General features: G+C 48.0%; 1 protein-coding gene across 4 annotated transcripts in view; it reads right to left on the bottom strand.

The window, feature by feature from the left end:
* The window catches only part of SLC12A6 (solute carrier family 12 member 6), a 734,261-nt gene that overhangs the window by 5,415 nt on the left and 700,989 nt on the right, over positions 1–27,857 (bottom strand). For all 4 annotated transcript variants that reach the window (XM_086923612.1, XM_086923613.1, XM_086923614.1 and 1 more), the window contains one exon: positions 22,961–23,094. In XM_086923612.1, the coding sequence (XP_086779738.1) occupies positions 22,961–23,094 (134 nt within the window). The remainder of the gene's footprint in view (positions 1–22,960; positions 23,095–27,857) is intronic.

Here is a 27,857-nt window from a genome sequence, read left to right as displayed (position 1 = left end):
TTCAAAGGAATACAATTCTACAGAGATCTCCCTTTTACACAGAATAAACAAAGGAGACTGATGCGAGCAGGAACCGGAGCGACGCCAAGCCCCAATAAAATTCCAGAAGAAAATGTGAACCTAAATGAAGGTCTAACGGAAGCCGTCTAAATTTGAAATAGGAATCTTTGCAAAAGCACAATGAATGTCCTTTAATTTAAAAAAGAACAAGAATTATAACCAGTCAGGGTCCTGAGGAGACTCCAAAAGGAAAAAGAGTCTCGAAACGCATCGAAGGACAAACTTGGGGATTGTCTTCATTGTGTTTAAGTCGTACAGTAGACATGCAAAAAAGACTAAGTCTACTGTAACACAACTGGCTTAGAACACCCAAGGAACACTAGTAGCAAGAGGGTTTTCATAATAATCATAGCAACTACTACCTCTGCATTTTGTTCATTATCAAACTGGTCACATGAGTATGTGTCAATACATGTCACTATGGTATAAGTAATGTCAGAGTTTTGTAAAGTGTTGTATAATGTAAAAAAGTGTATTTTTGAAAATCTCAATGTGGTTTAACAGATATGTTTAGATGTAAAGAAAATTGCATAAAGGATCACAAAATAAGTTGTGAATAAACACACAGGTCAAGAAATGCATTTACTTGTCTGGGAGCAAAGTGTTCTTTGAATAATTACATCTAGGGTAACCTTTTTACTATGTGTTTTAAGGAGGCCCAATCCAGATGTTCCATTGGGCCCAATCCCCAAATATGTAACATGAATAAAGAAAAAACAATATATTACAGACAATGTACGGAACTCATAACAGGTTGATGGGAAGAAAGAGGTAGCTCACTTTTACCGATAAAGATGTCTTAGAACCACTTGGCCTACTGCTACATCGCCTTGAGGAATTGAATCCAGGCAGTAGTGTTGCGTAAAGGTATGCATATTCTTCCAGGTAGCTGTTCTGCAAATATCCTGGTTCCCTATATAATAATTGCTGAACAGCCTTTGACAGCGGAGTCCAAGCACTATGTCTGACGCCCGGGGGAGCTGCTTAATTCTGCTATTGAGGAGCTCGGCCATGGTTCTTCCTTGACCGTCACCTACCCAGCTGGACTTTCTCGCCCCGTTTCCTTGTCTCGCCCCGCCCCCATCATATTTCTGTAATTCTGCTTTTTCCTTGCCTCATCATATTTCTGTAATTTCTGCTTTTTCCTAGTCTCCTTTCGATCCATCTGTTCCCACTTAGCCCTCTTTCTTTCTTTTGTCTTACTTCCTTGGCTCCTATCCCCTCTCACCTAAATCATTCCCCTTGCCCGCTAGACCGCCTAGCCCCTATTCCCTTTGTGCCCTTTGACTAAGCACTCATTCTCCCCTTGTTGGGGAGAGATCCAATATTTACACTCTGGAGTCTCAGCGAACCCGCTGAGAGAGTACATAGCACCTTGGGAGCCACTCACAGTTGAGGTATGGTATTGCATCCCTTGCCAAAGCACTCCCTCTCCCCTTTTTGCGGAAAGATCCAGTATGTAGGCCTTGGAGTCTCAGAGACCCCTCAGAGAGACCACTGCATTTAGGGAGCCTCTCGCTACAGAGATGGGGAAATGATACCACTTCCCCTAGGATCACAGCTTCCTGGACTTTGGACGCAGCTCTGAATGGTGTGTGTCCACGTCACCCTCCCCCTCCTCTTTCCATGCTATGTCTCTCACCCTCCCCTCCTCCATTCTCTGTCTACTTCCCCTGCTCTCACCTCCCCCCTCCCCCAAATCTCTTCCCTGACCTGTTATGTCCTTTTAGTCGGTTGCGACTTTATTTGTCACTATGTTGCCAGGCTCAAATAACTGAATAATGTTTGTAACGATGTAACCTGCAATTATGATCTGTTACTCATGTAACCTCAAAGAAGAACAAGGAGAACCCTACTCACATAGGAACCAGGGCATTAAATTATATCATGAAACAACGGCTCCTGTGTTATGGTACTATATAATATATTATTCAATGTATGGCTTAATAGCAGATTCTAAAGACACAAGAGGGCTGGCAGGGATGTCAAAAAGAAATACACCAACAATTTGAGACAATTCTCAATACTCAATAATATTAATAATCAATTATTTTAAGAGACCCGTATTCTTGAGGGTCGAAACGCCGTCAACGCCACAAGGAATTGAACCAACAATTAGTGCCTAGGATTATATATAGACACTAAAATAATTGATTATTAATATTTTGGTCATTTTCCTTCTTATTTGTTATTCTATCCGAAACCATTGTGCTTGTATTTAATGTATGTTGTTTGTATAGTTATTTTTTGGTTTCACATGTACACTTGGGACACTGTGCACCTCCTTTTTCTTGTGTTCGCATGATTATGTGACAAACTGAATACATTTGCATAATTTTGAAACTAATGTTTTGAAGTATATAAACAGTATTGAGAATTATCTTAAATTGTTGGTGTATTTCTTTTGACATCCCTGCCAGCCCTCTTGTGTCTTTAGAATCTGCTATTAAGCTATACATTGAATAATATATTATATAGTACCATACCACAGTAGCCGTTGTTTCATGATATAACTGTTACTCATGTAAAGCGCTCTGATACCTCCGGGTGTGGCCAGCACTATATAAAACCTTTTAGATAAATAAATACAATCCTGGAGAGGCAGACCAGTAAACAGCGCCGTTGAGGTTGAAATACTCCTTGTAGAGTGAGCATGCACAGAAGTATGTAACAGTTGTCCTGCTGCTTGGTGACAGAAGAGAAATGCATCAGATATCCATCTAGCTATGCACTGTTTGGAAAAGGGTTGCCCCTTTCCTGGTGCACTGTAAGCGACAATTGGTTAGACTTAAAAAAGCTCTGGTTCCTGTCTATGTAGAACTTGATGAACCTCTTGATGTCCAAGAGTGAAAAGCCCTTTCAATCGGTGTTAAAGGGTTTGGAAAGAAAGTCTTCAAAATCAGCGGCTCATTGAGGAAGTCCGAAGGGACTTTAGGTATAAACAATGGGGTTGTACGTAGGATTATCCTGTCCGCTCTAAATTGTAGAAAGGGTTCTTGAATAGTGAGGGCTTGGATCTCACTGTGTTGTATGGCGTTTTAGGATCCGAGCAAATTTTCCCCGATTTATGCCCTTATATAGGCACAATTCACATTGCCCTAATATAGGCATATAAATTATACCCATATTTAGACATAGCCCATGCAGTCCAAATACAGGCATGGCTACTTCTACCCGTACCAAAACGTCACAACAATTTCTTGGAAAATCGGTCTAAGCAGTCAGGGACCTCCCCTTGCTTGAATATTGATTTGTCCAAGAACTCATGGAGTTTACAAAGAACTACCATTCCCTTGGGGTTCTTTACTGACGTTATTATACCCAACTTTACGTCAAACTAGGCACCTTCAAGGTATAAATATGCCTTCACTTGCTCTAGCAAGACACGGTGGTTCAGAGCAGTTCGACTATCTACTTGCCCGACGCAGCTCGCTACAGCAAGTGCCGAAGGAAGCCGACCCTCCAGCTGACGCACTGATCGAGAAGCTTTCTCTCGCTGAGAATCCAGCTCCAGTGTTTCTAAGCACTCCTCACGGGGGTTTGGGAAATTGAGTTCTGAGACAGAGATACCAGACCTCCTTCATTCTAAACTAAGGTATGGAGCTGATTAGACCCCAAGAGAAATCTTGGATAGATTCTTGGCAAAGAAACTAAACCTATGCTACACCACACTTGCTTCTTCCCTAGTTTTAAGACTTAGGTTAGGTATGTTGGGGTAGGCGTATTTTAGAAGCACCAGTTGAGTACTTTTAGCCTTCGTTATTTATGTATTTATTTATCTATGGTTTAGAAACCATACAATGCTTTTACAGTATTATTTTATAATACTCTTCTCGCTGTACGCATTATACTTTGCAGCCTGCATTACGATTGTAGAAGTTCACTTTACCTGTATGAGAAAGAAGACTGTTCAATAAATATTTTTAATGAAAACCCCTGCCTCTCTATTTTCTCTGCACCTCTGATGAAATGAAGCATGCACGATTGACTGAGTAAAATATCTATCTATTGTTTCCACGACTCTGAAGATACGTTTATTCTGGGGGAAACAAAGTTGTCATGTTTATGTGGTTGTCAGAAACTAATCCCTTCTTGTGTATTCGAGAAAGTTTCTAGTGACCTCTGAGCTAGCTGGCCCCCACAATTAGGTTTAATATATTCGATAGAGACCTAGTCGACATAAGTCCTACGTCACATCTATAGGATATATTATTCCAATGCGCAGAGCCTATTGGGAATATAGGAACTACACTACAACTGACCCGTCGCAGACATCCGGGCCTTAAGGAGGGCAACCTTCCAGGACAGATAGTTTAAACTCGCTCTGTGAATGGGCTCATGAGCTGTGATAACACCGTGTTTAGATGCCAAGATGACTGGAGGCAAGATCCTAAATAAGCCTTTGAGGAACTGTTTGATTATTCTGGAGGATAATAATAAAGGTGACCTGGGTGATCGTTTGAATCGAGAAATGGCCGCGCGGTGAACTCTGGTGGATGCATGAGCTAAACCTGAATGTGCCAATTGCAATAGGTATGGTTACATCTGTTCAGGTGACTAGGACAGTGGGTGTATCCTCTCCTGTTGACACCATAAACAAAATCGCTTCCACTTGTGAAAATAGGTTTTGTTAATACTGTCCGCTCTGGCCGTGGAAAGTATCTCAATACATTCTGGATGGATGGTCAGATGGGCGAATTCATTGTGCTCCGGAGCCATGCCGATAAGTGAAGAGACTCCGGATCTGGTTGCAGGACTTGACCCTCGCTTATTGATGGGAGATACGGTGAGACTCTCAATCGGATGTGAGATTTCTCCAACAGCAGGAGGAGTTCTGCAGCTCCAATGTGGCGAGGCCACATTGGGGCTATCAGTATCAACATGCAAGGTTCGATCTTCATCTTTGTGAGAAACTTTGGAATCAGGGGAATGGGCGGAAAGGTGCAAGCAAAGATTCTAGACCATGCCATAGAAAATGCATTACCCCACAATTCCGGATGGTGAAGCCAGCTTGCAAAGAATCAGCATTTGGTGTTCTGTGGGTCGGCGCAGCGGTTGAGACTGGGTTATCCCCACTGTGAGAATATGTGGTTGACTTCTTCTTGATCTAGTTCCCACTCATGGCAAGATGAGCTCAATCTGCTGAGAGTGTCTGCTATCTCATTTGCTTTCCTGGGATATGCTCTGCTCTTTCAGATGGCCCAATTCCAGATGACTTGTGACTTTTGAGAGAGGAGAAGTGATCTCACACCCCCTTGTTTGTTTATGTAGTGTATTGTATTGTTGCTGTATTGTCCGTTCTTATGAGAACCTATGTTTTCTTTATCTTGGGGAGGAAAGCTTGCAAGGCCAGATGTACTGCCTTGAGCTCGAGCAGGCTGATGTGAAAACGCAGATGAGGCTTCTGCCACTTGCTGCTGACCTGTAGGTCTTGAAAGTATTCTCCGGTCCCTTCAAGGAAGTACCAGTGCAAATGACCAACAGAGAGGGTTGAGCTAGGAATGAAAGGCCTTCTGAGAGTTGTCTGCAGTGCCCACCAAGCTAGGGCTTTGGCCATGGCTTGAATGACTTTGATGAGATTGTCTAACAAACCTGTCGCTTGTACCCATTGGAGGTCTAGTTTTTCCAGGAGGGGTTGCATCCTTAGCCGGCAGAACGGAACTAGAGGAATGCCTGATGACATCATCCCTAATATTGACTTGTAGACGAGTACTGAAAGAGACTCTTTTTTCTGAATGGACTTTGCTAATGTTGTTAGCTTTACATTTGTTTCTTATGTGGGGCAGGCTTTTTTGGTTACAGCCCTAATGTTGCTCCCAATAAGGTTATAGTTCTTGATGGTTGTGGGCTTGACTTTGTCCAATTCAGAGTGAGACTTAGCTCGATGAACAGACCTATGCAAGCATTTGTTGATTTGTGTGCTGCTTGACTGGAATGCGCATTGAAGAGCCAGTCATCCAAATATGGGAACACCTGGTGTTTTTGTTTCCTTAGAAAAGCTGCTACCGGAGTGAGCCACTGTAAATATACTGGGGGCTGATTTCAGACCTTAAACTGGTAGTGGCTGACAGCTACTGTGAACCTTCGGAATCTACTGTGGGAAAGAAGGATGGAGATGAGAAAATATGCATAATGAAGGTCGAGAGTTGTTTAGAGGTAAAAGAATGTTTTGTTATGTTACCATGCAGAATGATTGTTTTTTGAGATATTCTTAACACGTTTTGCAAATCAGGAAGAAACAGGAATAGAATCCCTTACCTAGTTGGGAAAGAGACCCCCTCTATTGCTCCCTTCCGAAACTTGGTCTTGACCTCCAATTTAAGCAGTTGTAGATGTTTGGGAATGGAAGAGTGCAGTGGGTTTATTAGTGGGTTCTGAACGAATTCTATGGTTTGGCCGAATTGTACAAGGTCTAGGATCCATTGGTCCGATGTTACCTCTTGCCAATGTTGGATGACCTAGGATATTCTTCTAGTCTGAATACTGAGGAGATAGGAATTGCCGGAGCCTGTGACAGGTCATTGGGGGAGGCCAGCGTCCTTTACCTGACTAGTTGCTATTCCTCTAGGTGCAGGTCTGCTGTAGGACGCTTGAGGCGGTTGTCTGTGGGAATAAAGCAGTGGAAACTGCTGGGAGGTAGATGTGTAGGAGGAATATCAGTATTGGTGATAACCTACGCTATATGATGGCATACCTCTTCCTCTGGCCCCACGAAAGAGCATCTTGAACTCAAGAGTCCTCTGCAATTTAGCTGTCTCTGTGTCAGTCTTTATTGCGTGGAGGGGGAAACAACCTTTACAATGCTGTCATTACATCGCACTACCTTTACATAGCAGTCATTACATCGCAACATCCTTTACATCGCATGTCATTACAACGCAGTCATTACATTGCATGTCACTACAACGCATGTCATTACAATGCATGTTACAACACAGGCATTACATCGCAAGTCATTACAAAGCATACCATTACAACGCATAGTACCCTTACACTAACCAACACTTATCCTACTGTTGCAGTCTGCCCTCCTTGTCCAGAGGCGCTGAGATCGGAATTGAGGAGTTCTTTGATCTTCGTTGGGCTGCCTGTGTAATTACTGAGCCTGGCTTTGGATGGCCAGTTAGACAAGCCAGGGCATCCTCTTGGGCTTTATATTTCTAGTCAATGTGTGAAAGAACCGCCATGACTGTGGCTGGATTTTTCATATTTCTAAGCCCTCTTCCCAAATATAGCTGGCAATAGAAAGGCTCCTTAAAATCATAAAAAATTGGCCATCTGCTTGTTGGGAATAGGGAGTGCGAATCTTTTAGCTGCCCCTTTTTTTTGGTTTAAATCTTTTTATTGAAGGTTTAACACAATAGACATAGGATACATCAACATCATGGGCGAGCATGCGGTCGCCCTGCCAAGAGCTGCTACCCCTCTTCTCCCATCGGCTGGGTCCGTGGAGGCTAAATAGTACATGTCAGAGTCGGGAAGGCCCTGCATTCGAAAGCGAGTGGTAATCCAGTCTATCAAACATCCAACTTCCCAACCCCCCCCCCTTACCCTCCCTATTCCCACCCACATTTCCCCCTCTCCGGTGTGATAAGTGCGATGGCATCAGTTTGTCGTTGCTGGCATGACCAGCGGCGCTTAGGTAGGTGAGCAAGGTCCCCCCTGAAAGTCTCTTAGAAGTCTAAGTACTCTAAGGTATTTTGGGCAAGTGATTTCGTGGAACTCCTCCGAGAGGAGGGAGACGAAGGGCTGCCATATGTCCAGAAATGTGTCCCGTGTTTGGGTGAGAGAGGCCTGTATTTTCTCCATACCCATAACGTACCATAGGCGATGAAGCCACCCCGTGTGCGTAGGTTTCCTGGAGGTGCCCCAAAGTGACAGGATATGTTGGGTGGCCGCCCCCATCGCCAGCCCCATCTGCTTGCCCCTGACCGATTTCAGAGGGAACGTGATGGCGTTGGGGAGGCCGAGGAGCGTGTATGCCGGGAATCGGGGAATTTCGGTGTTGAAGTGTTTTTCAAAGCTGTGGAGCACCTCCTCCCAGTACCCTTGAACCTCTGGGCATCCCCATAGGATGTGAGTGAGTGTCCCTTGTTGCCCGCAGCCCCTCCAGCACCCGGGGTCTCTGCGTGGGTTACCCTGATGAAGCCGGGCCGGCGTGAGGTGCCAGTAGTACGCTATTTTCACCGCTGCTTCCTTACTGGCTACATGTGGGCGGTGTGGTGGGCCCTGAAATAGATGTCCTGCCACTCCATATCTGTGAAGGCGCGCCCTAGTTCGTGTTCCCATCTGTTCTGTCCCGCCGAACGAGCAGCAGGGGAAGGTGGGCCGAGCATCGTGTACAAGTCTGTGATTGCGTGTCTGTCATTTTGTTTTGTGTGAAGCCAGCGTTCATAGACTGTCAGGGGTCTGCCTACGTGAGGTTGCACATCTTTCTCCAGAAGCCAGTGTCTAATCTGGAAGTATTGGAATCGTGGTATCTTCGGGAGTGTGTAATAGTCTTGCAGAGTGCAGATTGGCATAAAGCCCTCGGGGTTGAAGAAATCACCAGCCGCTTTGCATTCCGAGTCTCGCCACTGCGGAATGACCGTGGGGCCATACCCGGAGGGAACGCAGGGTTTTCGAACAGGGGGGACATCGGGGATGGGAAAGTGGTAAGGCCTTTTGGTACCGCTACTTTGTCCCAAACCTGCATCACCGTTCTCGTGATGGGGGATTTCTTGAGGTATGAGGGCCTGTCCTTGCGTCTCAGGAATTGGATTTTCCATGGGGACATCTGGCCCATGGCGCGATCCTGAAATAACCACTGTTTTTCGGACTCCGGCCTACTCCACTCTAGGAGGTAGCGGAGCTGCGTCGCTTTGAAAATAGCGAAGGAGGTCAGGCACCCCGAGACCGCCGTCCGCCGTGGCTCTTGTATTGAGGTCTCTGCAGAGGCGAGGACGCTTACCCGCCCACACAAAGTGTGTGATGGAGTCCTGCAGTTGTTTGAGTACTTCGATCGGGGGCGTAACTGGGATCGTCTGAAAGAGGTATAAGATCTTGGGGAGCAGGGTCATTTTTACCGCTGCTACTCGTCCCAGCCAGGAGAGCGGCTGACGACGCCATCTCGCAAGGTCTCCGTTGAGGGCAGTTATTAACGTCGTATAGTTCTCCTCAACCGTCTGGGTGGTGCTCGGGGTCAGAGAGATGCCCAAGTAGGGTATGGACATCTGAACTGTTAAGTCCCCATATGTTTGGTGGTCATGTCGTGCCGCTTTCGCGTTCCGACCCAAGGGCAAGACTAGGGATTTCTCTAAGTTCATCCTGAACCCCGACACCTCCCCGAAGCGCTCCACCTCTGAAAGGAAAGCCGGTACCGACGTCGAGGGGTCCTCAAGGGCCGCTAAGATGTCGTCAGCATACAGGCTTATGGTCTGTTGTTCGCCGCCAAAGTGGACGCCTTTTATGGACCCGTTGTCTCGGATCCGCTGGGCCAAGGGCTCGATGTACAGAGCAAAAAGCAGGGGCGAGAGAGGACACCCCTGCCTGGTTCCCCTTTTAATGTCTAGGAGTTCTGAACGTACCCCGTTAACCGAGATCCTGGCCTGTGGGGTGGCATAACAGCTAGCCACCCACGTGCGGAATCGGTCTCCGAATCCGTAGCGCATCAGGACGACGTCCAAATAACCCCAGTCCACCCTGTCGAACGCCTTCTCGGCATCCACCGACAGGAGGACCGCGTCGGAGTCATTGTAATGAGTTTTATCAATGACATGGAGCAGTCGTTTAGTGTTGTCCGCGCATTGTCTATTGGGAACAAATCCCGCTTTGTCTGGCTCAATAATCCCCGGTAGGCACGGGCCCAATCTAGCAGCCAGCACGCTTGTGAACAATTTTTAGATCGAGGTTGAGAAGGGAGATGGGCCTGTATGCTTTGCACTGGGACGGGTCCTTACCCGGCTTAGGGATAACCACGATGTCCGCGTCCAGCATGTCTTGGGGGATGGAACCTCTACCCTGGAAGGAATTGAACAGTCTGGTCAGCAACGGAGCGATTTGGGGGCAGAAAGCCTTGGAGAAGCTGGCCGAAAAGCCATCCGGGCCTGGGGCTTTCAGAGGCTTGAGACGCGCGATCGCGGAGATGACCTCCTCGGTTCTGATGGGAGCGTCAAGGGAGACCTTGGTGTGTTCGTTCAGGGGCGTTATCTCCGCGTCGGGGAGGTGTCAGTGAGTGCCTGCTCAGGCGGCGGTTCCGCCGTATACAACGAGGCATAGAACCCGCGGAAGGCTTCTGCTATTTGGACATCGTCTTGGGCGATCATCCCATCTTGAGCGTGGACGGGGGTACCTTCGCCTTCAGGGTCTTAGCCTTGAGGCAACTCCCTAGTAGGCGTCCCGTTTTGTTCCTCCCCACATAGTACGTGTGGCGCAGCCTCAGGGCTGCGTACTCTGCTCTGTCCAGGTCTAAACTGGCAAGCTGAGCCCTAACCGCCTTGAGCTGTCTCCATATCCTGGGTGCTCCGGTCCGGCTATGGGCTTGCTCGAGATCGAGCACCTGTGCTGACAAGGAAAGCCTCTTTTCCTTCCGAGTCTTTGCTTCCACCGCGGCCACCGAAATCAGCTCGCCCCTCACCACCGCCTTAAGTGTCCCCCATACCGCGGTCAGGGAAACCTCCGGGGTGTCGTTAGTCTGTAGATAGCCTATGATGCGGTCTTGGAGTCTCTGTGTCACCCCCTCGTGTTGCAGGAGGGCGTCGTTGAGTCGCCATCTACCTCTGTGTCGGTTAAGCGCAGGGGCCTGCATGTGCAGTAGAAGTGCGTCGTGGTCCGATAGCGCCGCTGGGAGCCCCTCTACATCTTCTGTCAAGGAAGACGCGTCTGCGCTGCCAAAAAATGATCAATGCGTGCGTAAGTGCGATGTACGTGGGAATAGAAGGTGTACCCCGGGGAGGTGGGGTGGCGCTTGCGCCACAGATCTGTGAACCCCTCCTCCGACAGCCACCGGCTCCCCTCTCGTGTGATCGCCCCGGCAAACCCTTGTCGGTGGCCAGACCTGTCCATGTCGGGATTCATTACCAGGTTTGCATCTCCTCCCACCAGTACCGCCTTAACATTGGGTTGCAGTGCGTCTGCTAGTGCCCCCTTTAGAAATGGTTCCTGCTTGGAATTTGGAGCGTACAGAGATCCAACAACCATGTCCAGCCCTCCTATGTGAAGTGTGTAAGCCAGGAATCTCCCTTTAATTTCAGCCACCTTGTCTCCCATTGTCCCCTTGAAGTGACGTGCCACCAGAAGAGCCACCCCCGCTTTCTTCTCAAGGGTCGAGGAATAATGTTGAGTCGGGAATGCCCTGGAGCGCATCCTGTGCCAGTCTTTGGAGAGTAAGTGAGTTTCTTGGAGCAGACAGATTTCGGCCCCCGAGTTTTCTAAAAAGGACAGGACGGCTCTGCGCTTTATGGGGTTGTTGAGCCCCTTCACATTTAAGGTGAGGATCTTCAGCGGAGGATTAGCCATTTACAGGAAGATTGTAGGCATGGCAGTGTGTGCAGTGTGCCCAAGGTGCGCCAGGTCCCCGTGCCAACTTGCGTCGATGTAAATGAACCACACCGGGAGGGATCCAGTACCGTTCGCCCCACCCACACCAGACACCGGCCCCCCCCTCCCCCGATCCCCCTCTCCCCCCAACTCCCCCATGTCCCCGTGCCCAACTCCCTGTCCCGCCCCTGCCCACCCTAACCCCAACTTGTGGTACCCGACCCAAAGTCATAGTCCCAGGCCTAACCCAAGTCAAATCAGGCCTGTAGGTAAAAAAGGTGAAGTGGATTGTGGCAGTGGCAGCCATTGCGGCCCCCCGCCCCTCTCCCCCCACCCTACTTCGGAGTAGCAATGTGAGTGTGGCCCCCCACCAGTGCACAGTTCAGGGTTTAGCGGTGGTGTCCTTAACTACCTCCTCAATGGCCGCAGCTTTGTCCTTCGCGATCGTTTCTGGGTCTGGGCGGTGGGTATGTTTAGGGCCTCGACGTCTCCTCACTTGCTGCCATGCTCCCTCAGTTGAGTGGGTTCAGGTTGCCTGCGATAACCCCGGAGAGGAAGCCCCGTCCGAGTTGTCGTCGGGGAGCTCAATACCCAACAGGGCGCAGGTGTCCTGGAGTGAACGGAGTTGGTGCAAGGTGCCTTCCCATTTGAAGACCAGACGGAATGGGTGACCCCAGGAGTAGGGCACCCCCTTGTCTCTCAGGAACGTGGTGACCACTCTGAAATCTTTGCGTTTCTGCAGAGTAATTGCCGAGAGATCTTGATATAGTTCAATGGGATGGCCTCAGAAGCGGATGGGTTGTGCTTTCCGCGCATCTCGTAGGATCCTCTCTTTCAGGGGAAAGTCCGGGAGGAACGCTAAAATGTCTGGTGGGGGGGCGGGAGCTCGGCGAGGCAACCCCACCCGGTGAGCGCGGTCAATGCGAATGGGGAAGTCGGCTGCTTCATTGAGAACCTCTCGGAAGAGGGCTTGGAGATACTCCGTGACGCTGTTCCCCTCCGCTTTCAATGGCACTCCCCGAACCTGTATATTGTTCCGCCGAGAGCGGTTTTCAAGGTCCTCCGCGTGGGCCTGGAGGCCTACCTGTTGCTCTTGAAGACGGATGACTTCTTGCTGGAAGAGCACCAGGTCGTCACAGCGGGTCTGATTCGATTCTTCCACCGCCATCACTCTTTCCCCTAGACCCTCCAGGTCCGGCGCAGCTCCCTCTGCTCACTCACCATGTCCTGCTTCAGAGTCTGGAAGTCCTCACGTAGCGTGCTGAAGAGGGACTCTAGGAACGATTTCGTGATGGGGGCCTCTGCAGGCTCCTTGATCGAGGTGACATTCTGAGCCGCCGGCATTGTGGGCGATTGGGATTTCCCCTGTTTAGAGGAGGATTTCATGAAGAGTTCATTGATCGGACGGCCCCCTCTGCGTGTAGTGCTCGACATAGGTGGGCGAGAAATCGGGCCGTCCACGTCCCAGCGTAGTGGAGGTGCTGTGTCAGGGAGACCCACTGATCCCGGCACCCGCGTGTCCCGTTGGTGTGGCCTGGAACGCTGGGGAGTATGGCGTGCGGCTCACCTCCCCCGGGGGCCCGGCCTCCACCCCTTGGGCAGGAGCCGGCCGTGCAGATGGAGGGTAGCCGGTCCGCTGGGCTCCTAGTGCGGTTTCAGGGTACAGTTCAGGCACAACTCACAACCCTTGTCTTACACCATTGCCAGCTCGGTTTTAGAAGCCATGTGGGCACTGTTGAACAATGCTTGAATTTGAACCTGTTAATGGCAAAGTACACTATTGTAAAAAAATCTCCTCTGTACCTTGGCTTTATGGATTTAAGTTCAGCCTTTGATTTCGTTAATCGTTCTAGTTTGTGGTCACTTTTGCCTATTTATGGTTTGGATGATTCTTTGGTGTATTTTCTTTCTTATTTGCATAGGGACATAAAGGCCAGAGTGTGCATTAACACTGAGGGAGAAGTCTCGAATGATATTTTAATTGGCAGGGGTGTTAGACAGGGCTGCGTACCCGCCCCACTGCTTTTTATCTTGTATATTAATGGGCTGAGCAGCAACTTGTGTGCGATAACTAATGATGTCCCAATTATAAATGGCAACCCCATCCCCGCTTTGCTGTACGCGGATGACGCAGTGCTAATGGGCCGCACACCCAATGCCCTGCGTATTTTAATCTCTGGTTTTGTTGCTTTTATGTCAGATTTGGGCCTCAACACCAATTTTAAAAAATCCTTCATCATGAACTGTGGGCCCAAAAAATACAACATAACCTCAATTAAATCAGGCGAAAACACCTTAAAATGCACAAGCACTTTTCTATACTTGGGATTGCTATTTTCTAATACGGGTTCCTGGCAACCTCACGTTGCCTATGGGAGAAACAAAATTGGCAAATCCATCAACTCGATTCTCTCCCTACGGCAACCTAAACAGGCTGACGCTATCACTTCCTTGTTAAAGATTTACCGTACTCAATGCCAACCTACGGGAACTTACGGCGCAGAAGTGTGGGGATACTCTAATTGTGTGCCCATTCAGACGGAGGAAAACAGATTTTGCAGAAAAGTCTTGGGGGGAGTTTTCTGTGCTCCAACATTCATCTGTCACAATGAGCTTAAGTTATTGTATATTGAGGACTTTATCAGATCAAGGCCCGCTCTCTTCTGGTTAAAAATGTGGCTAAATCCTGCGGCCCACTTAACTCGCAGCATAATATCTGACTGCTTACAAAGTGAAAGGTCTCACCTTGTACCATGGTTGAAAGCAGTCGAGAAAAGCCTGTCCAGTGTGGGCCAGGGCCTTTTATTTAGCTTCCCAAACACTATTGTCCACCTACATAAGAACATAGTTAAAAGGGCACTGTATGCTTTATAAGGGGACACTCCAACCCCTCAGTTACCAAATACATTTCCTATGCTGAGCCCGATAATGGCACTTTAGCTTCACCACAGAGGTATCTGCTCACTACATTAGGAAGATGGAACAGGAGCCTTCTGTTCCGATTTCGGGATGGAAGCGTTGTAAATCTATTCAGCTCTCCCCTTGGTTATAATAAACATCTGGAACAGTTGGATTGTCCTTGTTCCGAGGGCGGTAAACAAAGTTTGACACTATTTTTTCTTCTGTGTTTTTATAAATGTTATACTTCCCAATATCTAATGCCGTATTGTCTTAAACATGATTTAAGGGACTTTACTCAGGCAATGAGAAATGATGACTTCAGATGAAGTGATATTTATTGTGAGCTGTTTCCTTAAAGCCAGTGTGCGTTCACGGGCAACCATGGAACTTGCCTGATGAACATTAGTACTCTGTTTTTCTGCACATTTGCTTTTTGCACATCTGAGTATTGTATATTGGTGTATAGATATGTAGATGTTTGGGTTTACTGGAAACGATTTCTTTGGAACCCCATTTGTAAAACATCCAAACACTGAACTCTTGTATTACTGCCTTTTGCACATCCGATGTTTTTGACATATAGCTGTTCCCTTGTATTTGGAAAAGACCATATTTATGTATATTTTTAACAATATCCTGATGTTTTGCTCAACAGTATAATGAGTTTGTTTTTATCAAAATTTGTATTGTATTTTTTTTACCTGTGTGTACTTTTATGGATGTATTAATTCAGAATAAAGATGAAAAAAAAAAAAACAAAACAACTCACAACCCCTCGTGCACTATAAGCAAGTGTCTCAGGGCCCTGCGCAGGGCGGGTCCCGGGCTCACAGCAACTTTCCTCCCGCCGGGGGCGCGACCACAGGCCCCCCGAGTTCCCCCAACTCCTCACCTTGAGTAGCGTCGGACCGCCCGTGGCCTCCTCAGCTGCTTGTGGGGGTCGGTGGTCCGGCCCGGGCAGGCGGCAGCCGGCGTGCAGGGTCTCAGATAGGGCGTTGTGCGGCGCTAGGGGGGGGCCGGGCAGGCCACCAGGTCTTGCGCGCCCACGGTCTCTCACCGCTGTGAAGGCCCAAGCCGGGGCCCAGCGTGCAGCGTCACCTAGGCACAGTCCGCCTCGGACGTCAGCCGCCCCGCCGTCCGTGACCAAGCAGAGATCCAGGGGCCTCTGATACGGTGTGCTGAAGCCCCCTCCGGCCCGTCGTCAGCTTCACCGCCGGGGCACCTCGGGATGCACACACTTCCGCTGGCAGGTCCGGGGTCCGCACAGGCCCAAGCCGGGGACTAAATTAGAGGCACTCCCGGGCAGCGCCGCGGGCCAGTCCCGGGGCCGCTCGAGCACGCCAGTGACAGCAGCGCAGGTCTTCTGTGCTCCGGGGGGGTCGCGTCACCAGGCAGCAGTCCCTGTCACACCCGCACCGCTCCGCAGCAGCTTCCAGCCACCTCGAGGCCGAGGTAGAGCCGTTGAGCGCGGGGCCTGGATCTCGTCACCTTCCCGCCCTGTGGTGCGACGGCGGCCAAGGCGTGCAGCGGTCGCCCTCCGGGGTTAGTTTCGGGGGTTTCGGGTGCACCCCACAGCGTGCCACGTGGGTAGCGGTGTGTGGGGGGCCAGATGCGCTGGATATCAGGGCTTTAGTGGGGGTTACAAGGGACCCGGGTGAGGAGCTCCGCGGCTACACGTCCGTCCTGGCCGCCATCTTAACCACGCCCCCCTAGCTGCCCCTTTTTAACAAATTATGAAAACTCCCAATATTTTCAGCTGGCGAGCCCATTCAGGTGGGTGATGGAGATGATGGCATAGGGATAAGGTACTCATCCCATTCTGTGTGAGCGTTGCAAAGCTCTACTTCCTTTCGCTCATCTTCAGCGGTATCTAGATCATGGAGTATGGCCGTCTGTGCTGTATGCTTTACTGAGATAGGCAATGTTGTAGTTCTTTGTACTGGAGTGGATGGTTGAGCAGCGCGTGATCTGGTAGGGGTGGATGCCAGTGGCATATTAGCTGTTGTAGTTGGAAATAGCTTCCTATAGTCTGAAAGTAAGAACTTCAAGTCAGAAACCAGAGAGCCAGGTAGAAAAACCATGTCTTCCTGGAATGGCTGCTGATACTGGTCATGGGAAGAAAAATAGTGCTGTTTATATCCTTCACCGCAGGCCTCCTGTTCTTCTTGGCATTTTACATGCAACTCAGAGGGACTGCTTGTGACCCCATATGGCCAGTCATCATCCGAGTTTCCAGCCTCCAAGAGATGAGCTTTAATTAGAATTGTGACTTTCCTTGGAGAGATGTTTTCTGGGGTTAAAACCTGGTTCTTTGATGTTTTGCCATTTTTTCTATTGTTGTGGTGTCGCTAACATCTTATTTGCTGTTGCCGGTGAAGTCGTCGCTGGTATCACAGTCATCGGCAGGGTTATCATAGTTGACAGAGGATCTGTGTACAGTGTCGTCGACAATGAGATCAGGAAAATCTTCAGCATTGACAGTCTAATCATACATAGATGCAGTCGACAACAATGTCGTCATCAAGAAGGAGAAGGTGGTGGACAACGTAGTGATTGTAGTTGTCGCCGTCAATGATGATGCTGCCGTATATGGTTTAGTCGTCAGCGTTTAATCCGCGTGCCCCAATTCTGCGATGCTATCATAGACACAGTGTACCCTAGTTCTAAAGAGTTCGGATTGTTGTTGGCAAGGATAGCTACAAGTCACCCACAGGTCTAACGTTGAGAGCTCACGCCCGATCTTCAGTACAGACCACAGACCATCTCTCATGGACACATGCTTTATACCCATATATCTCCCCACATCAGCGATGTAGCCTACTGAACTGACAGATAGGATGTACACTGGGATGTGGCTATAACTGTCACAATGACATGCCACCAGCATGATGTTTAATTCCTGTGATTGCTGATATATGTGTACTGTATTTTACAATCAAATGCTAATAAAAAAGGTTTTTCAAAAAAATATGTTTTAGTCGTCAGCGCTTGCTGATGATCTGCCGGCAGGCAGAGCTGAAAAAGGCTTTTTGAATGAGTGACTGGTCTTAGGAAGTGGACTAGGCGGCTCGGAGGATGACCTTTTGACCTTTTCCGAAGAGGCAGAAGGTTCTTTTCTCTCCTTTTTGAAGACAACAACTTAGATTTGTGAGGAGATTTTGAAGGACTGTGGACTTTGCAAGACCCATGAGCAGTCTTTTTTGAGGAGGGTCGGGAATGGGGTGATCTCGCCTTCAATCTTCAAGAGGACGAAGAGGAGTCCTCACTATCAGATTCCGAAACTGCCTCTTTTCTAGTTTTGAGATTTTGAAGCCAGATAAGCAACCTTCCTTCTCTATCCTTCAAAGTTTTGGTTGAAAAGGTCCTGGGGAGAATGATTTTGGTAGAGGCAATAAATGCAGTCTTGGAACGGGTCTTCAGAGTCTAATCTCTTTTTACAGCAGGTACTGCAGGCTCTGAAGAGACTTTTCTTCTTCTTGTCTGACATGCTGGTTAAATTAAGTCAGATTTCTATGAAGGAAAACACTGTGGGTAGAAGGTGAATACTTCCATTGTACCAAAATATTGGAAATATTCTCTTGAAAGTATTCAAGTAGGAAATAACTGAGCATAGCTCAGTGGAGACTCCCTAGCACAATGTGTGGTAGAAAATCTGTGGGACTGGAGCTCCTCCAGGAGTGTTCTAGAGAGCAAAGAAGCATGATAGGTTGAAAAATTGAAGGGCATAGGGCCTTCGTGCTCTTTCCTTAACATTGTATTACTATTATATGGTACCAGGGACTCCCTGCTCAATGACGGGGAATGATTCAAGCATGTGAATCAATAAAAGTTCCAGTACTGGACTAACAGTATAATACCTGGCTGCTTCGTCAAGGATCCTGTAGACGGTGTACTTGACAATAGTATTTTTATGCTTTAAAGTACAGCCAAGGTGCCATTTGACATCTGTCGGCAATGGTGCGGTCTGCATCGATGGTATTGCAGTCGATGACGTCATCAAAATCTTTGAAGAACTAAGCTATAGTAGTTGTTGATGTTGAAGATGTCACCTTCTTTGATGGTGGCCCATACAACGGTTTATTTCATGATGTGTCTTGTCGATGAGGAGTCTGTCATGCTTTTTTGAGTCTGATTTAGAAGGTACCTGAAATGAAAGAATGGGAGGCTCGGACATGTAGTTTTGTTGTAGAAGATGACTTTTTCTGCAGAATCTTCTTCGAAGGCAGGAAATCTACCAGAGCGCATTTTCTCCTGGCCCTTAAGGACTTTCCTAACGGGATCACCATAAGAGTCGCTTTCTGAGGGACCATCTCTTTATGGGTTTTTTGAGAGATCTAGATATTCCCTCACATGTATCTCCAGAGGATGGATCCTCTCTAACCTTCATATTTTGGAGACAAATCAGTAATCTGTCCTTTCTGTCTGACATTTTTTGAAGAAAAAGTACAGCGGTGCTTAAGTTCTTGGCCTTCCGCTTTTAATGAAAACTGTACAGGCTCTCCTTATGAGGGTCATTAGAGTGGGTCCTAAGCTTACCACAGCAACAGTAAGACCAAAAACCAAACTTTTGAGAGACTTCAGTCATATTTCTGTCAGAATTAACACTGAATTGATATTAGACTAAAGGTGTTGTCAGTTGAGGTTGAAGTCAAAAGTTGATAAAATCTACTTCAGAGAAAGTTAAAATCAGCAGAGCTCAGGGAAGCACCCGTTCACATGACCTGCAGTAGGAATGGTGGCTCTAGAGGGGACATGTGCATTCTAAGCTGGTTCCTGATTGGCTGGAGTATGGTTGTTTTCAAAGGATGTGAACTGGTTTACAATAGCACTATTTTGAACTGAATGAAGTTATGCTTTTCCATTATACGGCTTGCTAAAACTACAGTGGGACTCCCTCCTCGATGACTGGGAATATTCAAGCATGAGAATCTATGAATGATTAAATACTGGAGAAAAGTACCTTCCCACTAGCATTTTGTAGGTCTGTTAGATAGGATGTACTGGAATGGGGGGGGGGGGGGGGGGGGGGGGGGGAAGGCGGTCACCTTCAAATTTCACTCCCTTCCTTGTATCACCATAGACGTCAACGATCAACGTACCCTCCAGAAGTCAGCTTGGCTGTGGAAAGTACCAGGAGTTGTGTGAGTTGTGGGCTTGTGTCACTGTTAAGCATCTATTTGTTGCATGTAGTGCTTTGGATTCACATGGTGTGCAAAATCTAGCCCTGGGCTTGGATGTTGTAAGTTGTTTTTCTTCAAAGAGGTCTTTCGATTCTCAAGGTATCTGTGACTCCTCCTCTAGGAGTAAATGTGCATGGTCACTGACTCCACTGTTAGATTGTTTTTTTCCGAAAGAGTGAGTTGTAAATAAGGAGTAATATGCATATAACAGAACAATGACCATGCAAGCAGAAGGAAACATATTAGAGACGTAAAATCAAAACTTCTGCGCCAACCACTGGCTACTGGGAGGAGGGTGGGCGCATGTGAATTGACAGCACTACATGCAACTAACATACGCTTGCAGGGTAACATATTCCATTGACGTAATGTGTGGCTGTAGCTACACATTCTGTGCAAAGACTGAAAAACAGTCTTCCTGTAAATGGTGGCTAGCCATTGGATGGGGCAGAGGTTTGAAACATTGTTCTGAGGACAGCTTGACCAACTCTGGTTTGTTCTGTTGATAGCACGTCTACACAATAATGTTTTGTAAAACTGCGGAGTGGGTCAAGTGTAGCTTCACAAATGTCTGCCATGCGAATATTTTCAAGGAAAGCCATAGTATCACCCTGTTTGTGGGTGCAAAGGGGGAGGGAGGGTAGGGTTCTTTTTGCTTGATTAGAACAGGTTTGGATGCACTTGATCATCCACTTGGATATCCCTGCCTTTGAAATGGCATGTCCTTTAAGGGGTTTTAAGAAGGCTACAAATATCTTCTGTGCATTACGAAAAATGTTGGCATTATCAATGTAAAACACAAGAGCACATTTATGGCTTGAGTGTAGAGTGCTCTTTTAGCTACTGAGTCAGGTGTGGGAAGAAGACTGGGAGCTCAATAGACTGGTTGAGGTGGAAGGCAAAGGGCACCTTGGGCACAAAACTTAGCATTGGTTGTAAGAATCACTTTATCCTTATGGACGAAGGGATCTTAAAATGTAAGGACTTGCAACTCACTTATGCGTCTAAGTGAAATAATTGAAAAAGGAAGGCCACCTTCCAGGAGAGAAATTGAAGAGGGCATGGGCTCAAAGGGTGGATCCATCAGTCTTGTAAGGACAATGTTAAAGTTCCAAGAAGGGGCGGGGAGTTCCATGTGTTTAAGGCTTTCCATGAAGGCTTTGATAACTGGGATTTTGAAGAGAGACAAATGTCTCTGGTTTGCATGTATGCTGCAATATGGGCTAGTTGGAATCTGACTGAGGTATAGAGGCTCTTTAAAAATATCAGGAGAAGATTTGACCAACCCTTTTAGCATGGGGAGATATTGTAAAGAGTGCTCTGTCTTGGGTGGATCTTGAAGATGAAATCCTCTTTCTCTGAGGTGGTGTAGAGGTCTACCTAGTGACAGGCGAAGGCACACTACTGAATGACGCTATGTTATGCTGTAGTATCATTGGGGAGTGAGGCCCTGGATAGGGATGTATTCTACATCTGGGTCCACATCGTAGTCCTCCCAAGGGTGACTGCAAGAACCATGGTACATAGGTGTGAAACCTTCGGATGATGAAGAGGGGGGTTTAGCTGCTGGTGTTGGAATAAGACTGGGTGTCATGTGGTGGAGCAGGAGGTGGAGGCTACGATGGAAGAGGTTGAGGTGGTGAGGGAAGAAAAGGAGGAGGAGGAGATGGTGGAGAAGGAATATGAGGAAGCAATTTGTCCTTGGGCCTTTTGTGAAGGCCATGAACCTTCAGTGGTTGAGTGTCCTCAGGAGCAACTTTGCCCTTTGGGGTAGAAGCTTCTCAGAGAATGCAATCTTTCCAGTGAGCTGGTGAAGGATGATTTTGCACTGTCTGACGTAAACTCTTCTTGAAACCTTTTGAGGATGGTATGTTCCTCGACACCAAGGGCATGTGACTTCGATGCTGGAGGTGCCTTAGACACCAAGGATGGTTTCAGTGCGAGGGTGTCTTTGGCATTGAGGAAAGCTTCAACGTTAGTTGAGGCTGGCACCGGGAAGTCTGCGTCTTCGGTGCTGCCTGTGTATGGGTGCAGATGGGTAGTGGCAGATTGAGGCTTGAGTGCTTTGGCATGGTCAGTCCTCGGCTCTGTGGCCTTATTTCAGTGTCGACCAGTGCTGTGGGGCAGTGGTGTTCCTGAAGATAAGGCAGTTTTTGCACTGGGCTTGATGCCCGATCCCCTGAGGGGCGGTGTTCAGCTTGGATTTGCGGCCATTTATGAGGGGTGACTGGAACGGGACATCTATACCACTCACTCGTGCTGTTGTCTTGAGACGTGGACCAGAGCCTACTGAGGTGGATGGTGAATCCTCAGTGTCATCTTCTTCCTCTTTTTGGAGGAGCTTTTCACTAAGCTCTGAGTTGTCGGAGTGGATGTACTCGAGGCTCTGTCTCAGCAGACATGAGTAGGCTTCCCTGAAGATATCGGGCACTTCCGATATAGACCAGGCCACGCTGGTGTGTGCCAACCATCAACTTTGGCTTGGGAAGAGAGTATTTTTGCTTCAGAACGTTGAACAGCAGTCACAGTGGTTTTTGTCATGGTCCGGCGATAGGCATAAGTTTCACACAGCATGCAGGTCGGCCTGGGGATATATAGTGTGACCCTTGGGTCATCTCTTGAAAGGCGTCCGTTCCATAAACTTGAGAGAGTCGTCATTTTCTGAAGGGAGGCTGGAGCATGCAGTGGCCCAAAGTGCCCAGAGGGCCCTGAGGCCTGAACACTGGTGGACGAAGGAACGGCAGATGGAATAGATGTGCAAGTAGAGAATGAGCGTCAAATATTGTTTGTGCGACAGAATGGAAGTCAGCAGACTTAAGGCAATGACAGGAACCAACAAACTCGTTGAGACCGGCAGCTCACTGGACCACGTTCGAATCAGATGGCGGACAAAATCAATCTAACAATGGAGTAGGCGACTGATATAAAAAGTGCACGTGGCCCTATTTGTTTGCTCCAATGATACCCTGACAGCAAGGCATCTGGATTTACTTTGGCACTACTTTGTGCCCACTGCATGGAGAAAGGTTTGCAGGCACATTTTGATATTTCAGTAAGCAGAGAATCTGTGTGAAGGGTACTAATCAAAACCGGCCATTTCAGTTTGGGTGGTGGAATTCTGGAAATTTTCCTGCGTGTCTAGCACTCCAATTTGTTTTCTTATGAGTTTACTTTGTTCTAGAAAGTAAAACAAACCATTATGGGTTTTACTGGGGCGACTGGCAGACAGAATCCAAAAGAAATAAAGTGAATGAAAGAAATAACTAATCTGAAAACTGGAATAAAGACCTGAAAAAGGATACAATTCTCATCACCGTCGGGGTTCTTGGGAGGCCCAGGCATATTCAACAGGACCAGTTTGGCGTCGTGCGACTTATTGACAATAACTTCATTTAATTTGACCGCAGTGTGCATGCGCCTCACATTTGACTGGTCTCTGAACATGAGAGGGAGAAATAAAGGACAGGTTATACAACTTGAAATATACATTGAAATTACCACATCTGTGCAAATTCACTTGTACAATGAATTTGATGAATGTCATTCTTTGCTACTGCATCAAGACTCTACTGTAACAGAATCATTTTTTGTGGGGCACAAAGCCTGCTCTAACTCTCCATTTTAGCTTCACCTTATAGCATGACATCTTTTTCTGATGGTGACTTTTTACATGTTTTACACTTATACTATAATGTACTGAGAAGCTATTCTACATTTAGTTTGTGGTGTAGTAAGCATTATTATCATGTTGTTCGTACACTCTGCCAAGCCTAGGCACATGGAACGTGATGCCCTTGTATTTGTTTGGCGGGTTGGAGACAGCTCTAACGAACAAGTTACTTACCTTCGGTAACGCTTTTTCTGGTAGATACAGTATTTACCTGTGGATTCCTCCCCTTGTGAATATCCCCCTGCGTCAGCAAACGTTCGGAAAACTATTTTGTAGCACGCCGGCGTGGATGACGTCACAGGAGCACGACATCGCGCGCGACTCCGGCTGACGACACAGACTCCTTATTAGACCTACGTCGGCGTGATGACATCAGTTCCGCCCTTTTTTCCGTGCCTTCGAGGCACCCGGACGGACCAATGACAGCAGATATACATACATACAGTGTACATAGTACATACAATTCAAAACTGCACACACGGTGCGTAGCAAAGGTATTAAAAACCCAATATATACATCAAAATACATAAACTCAGGTATAACAGAGTGGACAACGGGGAGGCGGGTGGGTCAGTGAGGAATCCACAGGCAGATACTGTATCTACCAGAAAAAGCGTTACCGAAGGTAAGTAACTTGTTCTTCTGATAGATACATCTGCCAGTGGATTCCTCACCTTGTGAATTGAGTCCTACAGCAGTCCCCACGCCCGGAGGAGGGTGTCCACTCTCTTATACCAAGAAATCTTGAAGGACAGAGCGCGCAAAGTGGCCGTCCCTCCTCACCTCTGTATCCAAGCAGTAATGCTTTGCGAAAGTGTGGAGGGAGCCCCAAGTCGCAACTCTGCAAATATCCTCAACAGGTACACCCCTAGATAATGCAGAAGTAGCAGACTTTGCTCTAGTAGAGTGAGCTCCTATACCCTCAGGAGGGTCCTTACACGCCAGGGAGTAGCAGATATTGATGCATAATATTATCCATCTTGATAGAGTGCGCTTGTGCACAGATCTTCCTTTCCTGCAGCCAGCAAATCCAACGAACAGCTGGTCATCCAAACTGAACTCCCTTGTCCTGTCCAGGTAGAAGCTCACTGCCCTCTTAGGGTCCAAGCGATGAAGCCTCTCCTCCTCCTTGGAACGGTGAGGGAGAGGATAAATGGTAGGGAGGGTAATGGACTGTCCTAAATGGAACAGAGTAATCACCTTAGGCAGAAAAGCAGCCCTGGTCCTAAGAACCATTCTATCAGCATGAATGGTCAAGAACGGGGGCTTTGAGCTAAGAGCTTGAAGCTCACTTACCCTCCTTGCCGAGGTAATTGCGACTAGGAAGACCGTTTTAAAAGATACCAGTCTCAAGGGACATGAGTGTAAAGGTTAAAAAGGAGAACCCATCAAGAATTTAAGAACAAGATTCAAGTCCCATTGAGGTACAATAAAAGGTGTAGGAGGAAATTTATTGGTAAGGCCCTTAATGAAACGTAATACAATTGAAGATTTAAACAAAGAGGGCTGGTCCGGCAAATAAAGGAAAGCCGATAAGGCTGACAAATAACCTTTAATAGTTGCCACTGCAAAACCCTGCTGGGCCAAGAAAAGTGCAAATTGGAGAATACTGGACAAACGAGCCCTTAAAGGGTCAACGGACTTCTCCCCACACCAAGCAACAAATTTAGACCACTTATAAGAATAGATGGACTTGGTGGAATCAAGCCTGGCTGATAAGATGACATCCACCACATCGTGAGGAAGAGAAAATTAACTCCGGTTGCCCCGTTCAATCTCCAGGCATGAAGGTGTAAGGTCTGGAGGTGGGGGTGTAGAACCTGCCCCTCCATCTGGGAGAGGAGGTCTGCCCTGTGAGGGAGACGGAGCGGTGAGCACGAGGAGAGGTGGAGAAGATCTGTGTACCACACCCTTCTTGGCTTATCCGGGGCGATCAATATAACTTGGGCCCGGTCTTGGCGAATTTTCCTCAGAACCCGAGGAATCAAGGGTATGGGATGAAACGCGTAAAGGAGTTGTGAGTCCCAACTCAACTGAAACGCGTCTCCCAGAGCTACTTGCATCGGAAACTGGAGGCTGCAGAATGACGGGCAGTGAGCATTCTCGTGAGTGGCAAACAGGTCCATTTGAGGAGTTCCCCATGTCCGGAAGATGAGACGGACCACCTCACCTCTGGGTGAAGCCTCCACTCGTGGTCGGCCGAGAACTGCCGACTGAGACTGTCTGCAAGTACGTTCAGAACCCCGGCCAGATGACTTGCCATCAAACAAATCTGATGATCCTGAACCCAGGACCAGAGATGCAGAGCCTCTCTACAGAGACACCACGACCCTACTCCTCCTTGCTTGTTGACATACCACATCGCGGTGGTGTTGTCCGTCAGGACTTGAACCGACCAACCGCGAAGGGAAGGGAGGAAGGGCTTGAGTGCCAAACGTATGGCCCGCAATTCCTGAAGGTTGATGTGAAGCAACCTTTCCTTTGGAGACCAAAGACCCTTGACCTCCAGGTCCCCCAGATGAGCTCCCCACCCTAGAGTGGATGCATCCGTTATCACTGTGGCCACCGCTGGAGGAAGTTGGAAAGGCTTTCCTTGAGACAGATTGCCTTCCACGCCCCACCAGGACAGATCCGCCGCAGTCTCTCTGGAGATCCTCACTGACTCCCTGAGATCTCCGTTGTGCTGATACCACTGCCTGCGGAGGCACCACTGGAGTGCCCTCATGTGCCAGCGTGCATGGTTGACCAACAGAATGCAAGAAGCCATCAGACCGAGCAGACGAAGGACCTTCAGACCTGGAACAACCGCTCCATGGTGAAATAAAGGTATCATTTCCTGTATGTCGCGAATCCTTTGAGGAGGAGGGAATGCACAACACACAGTAGTGTCCAGAACCGCACCTATGAACAGGTTGCACTGGGAGGGCAACAGGTGAGATTTGGGTACATTTATCGAAAAACCCAACCTGTGCAACAACTGAGTTGTCTCTTGCAAATGATGGAGCACCTTCTCCGGCGAGTCTGCTTTGATCAGCCAGTCGTCCAGATAGTGTAACACTGGGATCCCCGACCTTCTGAGATGCGCTGCCACCACAGCCATCACCTTGGTGAAGACTCGAGGAGTAGTAGTAAGTCCAAACGGAAGGACCGCAAACTGGTAATGCTGCGATCCCACCGTAAAACGGAGATACTTCCTGTGCGACTTCAGGATCGGAATGTGAAAATACGCATCCTGCAAGTCGATCGACACCATCCAGTCTTCTTCCATCAGCGCCTGAAGAACCTGCGCAAGAGTGAGCATCTTGAACCTCTCCTGTTTGAGATAGTGGTTCAAAACCCTGAGGTCCAGGATCGGACGAAGTCTACCATCCTTATTGGGGATCAGGAAATACCGGGAGTAGCATCCCTGACCCCTTTCCTGCTACGGAACCACCTCTATCGCACCCTTTCTGAAAAGTGCCAGGACTTCTTACTGCAAGAGAAGCAGGTGGTCCTCCGAACAATAACCCTGGCAAGGAGGGTAATTGGGGGGAAATTCCCGAAAGGGAAGAGCAAACCCATTCTCTACGAGATTGAGAACCCAAAGATCTGATGTAACCGATTCCCAATCTCGTAGAAAATAGGTACGCCGACCCCCTACAGGACCCGCATGATCCAGAGTGGTGGATCTAGGGCTGCTTTGCTGTTGTAGGTGGGGGGTGGGTATTAGAGGAGGAAGTTGAGGAAGAGGAGGTTTGACGACCACGGGCACGACCCCTTTGTCTACCTCTATAGGACTTGTACAAAAGATTCTGCTGCTGTTGGCTCTGCTTATAGGCACGAAAAGTGGACCTTCCAAAACCTCTGCATTTATTGGTGGAAGAGCCTCTAATCTGTAAGCCCAAAGACCTTGCAGTCGCCCTGCTATCTTTGAACCTTTCTAAGGCAGCGTCGGCCTTCTTTCCAAAAAGGCCAGTGCCATCAAAAGGCAAATCCAAAAGAGCAGCCTGGACATCAGCTGAGAATTCGGATGATTTTAACCAACGGCCCTTCTAGTGGTGACTGAAGAACCCATTATCCTAGCCACATAGTCCGCCATATCCATGCCACTTTGAATCACATGCCGAGCCGCAGCCTGAGTGTCAGAAACCACCTCATTGAAGTTCTTTCTATCCTCCTCCGGAAGCTTAGATGATAACTGCTTAACTGTGTCCATTAAAGCATGTACATATCTGCCCAGTAGACAAGTAGCATTTGTCGATTTCAGGGCCATGGTACTTGATGAGAACATCTTTGCATTCTGATCCAACCTCTTTGAGTCCTTATCCCCTGGAACCTGGGGAAAGGCACCTGGCGACCTCTTTGAACAAGCCGCCGGAACAACCAGACTCTCTGGCGAAAGATGAGATGTCAAGAACTCAGTTTCACCAGGTGCCACCCTATAATGTCTCCCCACTGTTCTAGACACCGCAGGAGCAGTCAGAGGCTTTTTCAAAACTTCCAATATTGGCTCAGTAAGTTCAAGTTCAATAATTTGTATAGCGCACTAC

The sequence above is a fragment of the Lissotriton vulgaris genome, chromosome 5, assembly GCF_964263255.1.
Source record: "Lissotriton vulgaris chromosome 5, aLisVul1.2, whole genome shotgun sequence".
NCBI lineage: Eukaryota > Metazoa > Chordata > Amphibia > Caudata > Salamandridae > Lissotriton > Lissotriton vulgaris.
Note: the sequence above shows the minus strand (reverse complement) of the source record. Positions and strands in the feature narration are given on the sequence as shown.